This window comes from Pinus tabuliformis, chromosome X (genome assembly GCF_031772625.1).
Source record: "Pinus tabuliformis cultivar Carrire ecotype Pingquan chromosome X, CPIR1, whole genome shotgun sequence".
NCBI classification, from domain to species: Eukaryota; Viridiplantae; Streptophyta; class Pinopsida; order Pinales; family Pinaceae; genus Pinus; species Pinus tabuliformis.
This window is the reverse complement of record NC_142308.1, coordinates 1,284,902,713-1,284,908,034: the sequence shown is the minus strand read 5'-3', so window position 1 is coordinate 1,284,908,034 and position 5,322 is coordinate 1,284,902,713. Positions and strand designations below refer to the sequence as shown.

The 5,322-nt window shown below is 33.8% G+C and overlaps 1 protein-coding gene across 1 annotated transcript; it reads right to left on the bottom strand.

The window, feature by feature from the left end:
• Nucleotides 1-1,698: 1,698 nt before the first annotated feature.
• LOC149144743 (photosystem II 22 kDa protein, chloroplastic-like) lies at nucleotides 1,699-4,904 on the bottom strand. Its single transcript, XM_089447870.1, has 3 exons — nucleotides 4,410-4,904; nucleotides 2,658-2,907; nucleotides 1,699-2,222 (listed from the first exon to the last, which is right to left on the bottom strand). The coding sequence occupies exons 1-3, from the start codon at nucleotides 4,803-4,805 to the stop codon at nucleotides 1,972-1,974; spliced, it is 897 nt and encodes a 298-aa protein (XP_089303996.1). The 5' UTR covers nucleotides 4,806-4,904; the 3' UTR covers nucleotides 1,699-1,971.
• Between the last annotated feature and the right edge of the window lie 418 nt (nucleotides 4,905-5,322).

The window sequence follows — 5,322 nt, the reverse complement described above, 5'->3', positions numbered from 1 at the left end:
CATTCTTCTGTTTTTCTGTAGTTTTCGGATTTCTTCAAACGTTCTTCCTTTCGCTATTCCGCTGCACACTCCTCCTGGCTAACTCTGTGAGTTATTTACAAACGATTCGGCCATTACTTGGTTCTACAATCGTTCAACGCCCATTAAGATCCTCTTTCTCTTCTCCTCCTATGTGTATTTGCCTCGACTCTGCCTGCACACATATTTATATTGAATTCCAATTCAGTCATCACTCATCATTCAACACTCGAACACACATTCGAACTCAAAATTGAGTTGATTATATTAATAAATATAAACCATGATTACAGAATGAGACCTCTGTCTCTGTGGCCTGATGTTCTAATATCAGTGGCCTCAGTTTACACTCTACCCCTAGGCTTACAATCAAACCTATCTCACCTATCTATCTAGCCTCTAACTTTCTAACCTTTGACTAACTTCTGATCATGCCTTTTATTCTTTCATTTATACAAAGGGATTCTAAAACCAATTCCTGGTTTAGATCCATAAATTCTTCAACAAAATCCTAAATTTATTCTTCATCCCTAAAGATCCTCTCTAATCCATAAATTCATTAACTGATTCTTAATCTAACATTTACAATCAATTCTCAATCCCTCAATCTCTCAACTATCCTAAATCTCTCATGTTCTTCTATATTCGAGAACATTTACAAATATGTCTCACAATATTCAATTACATCATATTCTCATTAAAATCATTCAAAAGCTTAAATATTTACATTAATTCCCACTTAGGAAACCAACTTCCTTGAAAATACATAACCCCCTATGTCTACTAAAATACAATGTTTTTCCTTAGGCTGAATGATCCTGCATCAGATTGTGTCTCTTGCTTTTCAGTTTAAAATCTTGAGGAGTTGCAATTTCTATCAAATTTTTACAAACAACTCCTTACTCAACATTTAGTTTATATTTTTCATTACTTTAATACGCAATAAAGAGTAAGATTCTAACACTTTTTCACTTACAACAAAAAAGAGTCTAGTTTTTCCATCTTAATCAATAAACAAAATATCATTTAGCTTTAATTTTTAAACAAAAATAGTAATCCATATTTAAAATTTTAGAAGAAATTTCAAATATATAAATCAAATTTATTTTTTTTCACAAAAAAATAAAATTACTTCCATATTTAAAACAAATAAAAAATTATTATTTTAAAATCTCAAAAAACATTATTATTATAATAAATTTTTTGAAGCTATATAGTATATCAATTCATTTTTTTTTCCACCCTGAAATAAAAAGAAATAAAAATTATTATTATACTTTTTCACATAATTTCATATGACATTTATTCACATCACATTTTTTTAATAAATAAATTTAATTAAAAAACAAAAAAACAACAATAAAAGCATAACTATTTTGGAAATAAATCTTAACTTTGATTTATATATATTATTAATATATATTTTAATAATATTCTAGAATAACCTACGTCCATCTGACAATTATTAATAATTAAATTAAAATTAAGACCATATTCTAAAATATATATATTTATATACATAATTATAATAATTCAAAAATATATTATCACAATTATAATAAAAAAATGAATAATTTTAAATTATATAAAATAATTTAAATAAAATAAATACAAAATTCCCCCACAATTTATAGAAAATGAAAGTGATATAATCATAAAAATGAAAATCGAGAACAATGGTGGGGAAAATTCGACTTTTATTGTATTAAAAGGAAATTCAAGTGTTATGAACCTTTTCACGGGAGTGATGTGCTCCCTCTGTGGTGACATATAACTCGTTGTGGCCACTTTATGTTCATCTGCCTAGGATGTACAGTCTTTGGTTTTGAAGATAAGAAAATCGATTGTGTGGTCTGTATCTTTCTCACCAAACATGGTTACAGCAAATGAAAATCTAAAAAAAAATTTAGAAATCCTTTGCAACACACGTTTTGTTTTCTTTGATGGATCTTCTCATTCTTCATCTTCATCTACGTCTGTGACGAATTTACCGTTTCCGGGATTCACTGCCGCAAACAAGAAGAACAAAACGTTGAACAACACCAGGGGTTCGATGTCAGTTATGGGAACTCCCGTCTCAATGTTGAGCTGCGCCAGCGCTCCCTTCCCCGTTATGATCTCCCCGATGATGGAGAAGGCGATTCCCAGCTGCGCCAACCTCCCCACGAACAGCTCGTTCGCTTTCGTGAACCCGAACAGAGGCCCTGCACAAAAAAATCAACGTTCCGTATAAATATATGATGATCTACCAGGCTGAATCAAGGAATTGACAGATCCGAAATTATTGAAAATAAGTTTCTGGATTGAAGAAATTATATCTCCTTTGATTTATGTTAAATTTTATTTTAGATGGATTTTTTCAGAACTGAAAAGTTCTGGTATAGCCGTACATAGAATCTGTTTTCAAGTCTAGTGAATGGAATTCAGGTGGAGAAGTTATCATTAAACCCTCCCAAATAAGCCAGTTATATATCATTGATGGATTAAACCCTCTTAAACAATTCTATAATCAACCACATAAATTAGTTTAAACTTTAAAAATATAAAAAAAACACAAATACTAATCCACGGAAAAACCAAATATTCCGGAAACCAATTTTTAAAAATCTCAGATCTGGGATCGGAAATTGTTGCATTACCGCTTTCGGAGAGCCCCACAGCGGATCTGAAGCCCTTTCCGGGCGGTATAACGGCCTTCCCCAGGCCCGTAGTGGGAGTCGGATCGTCAACAAACTTCCCTCTGTCGCCCAAAGCTCCGATGGCTCCCAGCAGCGTGAAGAGAATAAAGAAGAGCAGCAGAGGCTCTGCCTCGTATATAGGAATTCCTGTCTCCAAATTTAGCTGCGACAGGATTCCCTTCCCTGTTATCGCTTCTCCCAGCAGCGACGCCTGCGAAACCCATCAGTAAAAAACAAAAGCCACCATTTTCATCAGTATATTGTCACAATGGGATGCTTATAAGTAGGATTGTGCGCACATAAACAAAAGCCATCATTTTCATCAGTTTACTGTTGCAATGGGATGATTATAAGCAGAATTGTTTGAGGTTTGGTCATTTTTTTAATGAGATTTGAATCATAGTTACTAAGTTTGGATTCGGATTTGAATTAGATAAGAAAAAATAGAAATTCCGATAAAAAAATTAATTGGGAAATGGATAATATATATATATATATATTCTTTTAACTATAAATATATATAGTATATATATATATATAACTATAAATATTTTTGTTTATTTTTTCATAATTCATTTTAGATTTTGAATAATTTCTAATCACTGTAAATAATATAACAACTTTCGATATATAATTTTCCAAACAAACCTCCCTTTCTCTTTCCGGTAGACTTCTGTTTTTTAAGAGAACTTAAATCTAACATGATTAGATAATTTGAAAACTTGTTTCTCCAAAATTCTTACCTAATAAATCAGTGTATATTTTAAATATATTTAAAAATGAAACTTATTCTATTTCACAAATTTTCTATTTTCTTATTTTTTTGGATTTCTAACCTTCTAAAACAATGATAAAATTGAGAAATAATTTTTTTTTTTTCACATTTTCTTTCTATTACCTTTTTTTTTACATATGTGGGTTCGTTATTTCTATTTCATTTTCTGTGTCTTTTTATACTCAACAATTATCTACATATATTTAAGTAAAGTACTGGATGGTAGAAGAATCTTGCGCAAAGCTATCCCTTTAAAGACAGTTGGGACTAAGAGTAAGACTTAACCAAACAAAACATATCTAATGATTTCATCTCCTACCAAAAAGTCCAAGCTAACACTATTAAATACATGGTAAATTAGGATATATAGGTTTTTTTTGACAAGGTGCTCTTATGAACAAATCCATAGACTACTTAAACTGAACCAAATTTTATCAAAGTATTTGCTACAACAATTTTTGGAACTTTTTGTTCGGATTCAGGTGAATTTGGTAACTATGGTTTTAACATGTCATTAGTATATTGTCACAATGGAATGCTTATAAGCAGGATTGTGTGCAAAGAAGTAAAAGACACTATTTTCATCAGTGTTATCTCATAATGAAATGGTTATAATCAGCATTGTGTGAGGCTCGAGCTTAGACACTTTTTGAAAGATTTCTTCGAAGGGATTTTTATTTTCAATCTCTTTTTGGAAAATTCCCTCACAGGGATTTTTATTTTCAACCCTTTCTCGTGAGGTTAGAAGATTTCTCAACTCTCTTTTATTCTCAACAATTTCTGGTCAAGTAAGAAGATTTCTCTATGAGATTCGAAAATCTGACATAAACAAGACTAACTTACACAAACCAACTAACTTACACAAATCAGCTGGTCTACATCCCATAAATTTACCAAATCTAATAAAATAATAAGAAAAGAGAAACTGGGTTGCTTACAGCGAAACCGAGCATGGCGACGCGGCCCACGAACAGTTCGTTGGCCTTGGTGAAACCGATCCCTCCGGAGGTCCCGAAGATGCCGTCCTCCACCTTGGGCTTCTCCTCGGGCACCGCCCCCAGACCTGCCCTCCCCTTCTTGGGCGGGGCGGCTGCCTTTTCTTTGGGCCGGAACAACGCCACCGTCTTTGCAATTCCAGCGTTCAGTCCCGCGGCATTGGCTCTCTGTAGCTCTGTGAACTGTGCCCACGATATCTGAGCGGCGTTTGGCAGCCGAATCCTGAGCCCCCTGGCAACGGGCAATGCGGGCGGGGGCGGCAGAGGCCTCTGACTGAACCGTGCGATGCCTGCTACACAGCTGCTAACACCTCGAGAGGCGAGAACGGACTGCGCCATTGTTGCGTTAATGGAGACACTGATCAGTGTAGTGGGACACGTATAGAGTCTATTTATTTGCAGAGTAATGTTTTGGGTGGGTGATTTCGTGTTGGACGGATTCAGTTCGACCACGCTTCTCTACTGCTACCACTCGCCCGTGGCCAATGGATGGGACTCTGAGCACTTTCCCATTTGTAATTGAATGGTTGCAAAGATTTCCCATATCCTTGGACGACTCCGAGTTCCTGGAGTTCGAAGTGAATTGAATGTATAAAAGATAAAGTAAATCTTGGCGTGGGACAAGTGGCAATCGATAAAGGACTTGTTTAGCTGGTCGAAATCATGTTTTAATGATGTGCAGGGATTCAAAATATTATTTTATTTTATTGATGGTCATTAAAAAAATTTATTTATTTATTAATTTTTATTTTTATTTTCCTCTGAGGAGTAATTGTGTTAAAATAATCACTACAACTATTCTAATACTTGCTAAAGTATAGTCTCTAGATTGTTGATAATTAATTGGTGGGTAGGA

Coding starts and splice junctions, on each gene's coding strand:
- LOC149144743 (XM_089447870.1), bottom strand. CDS start 4,805: ATGGCGCAGTCCGTTCTCGCCTCTCGAGGTGTTAGCAGCTGTGTAGCA. Junction 2,908..4,409: donor TCGCCATGCTCGGTTTCGCT/GTAAGCAACCCA, acceptor TGGGTTTCGCAG/GCGTCGCTGCTGGGAGAAGC. Junction 2,223..2,657: donor TGTGGGGCTCTCCGAAAGCG/GTAATGCAACAA, acceptor TTTTTTGTGCAG/GGCCTCTGTTCGGGTTCACG.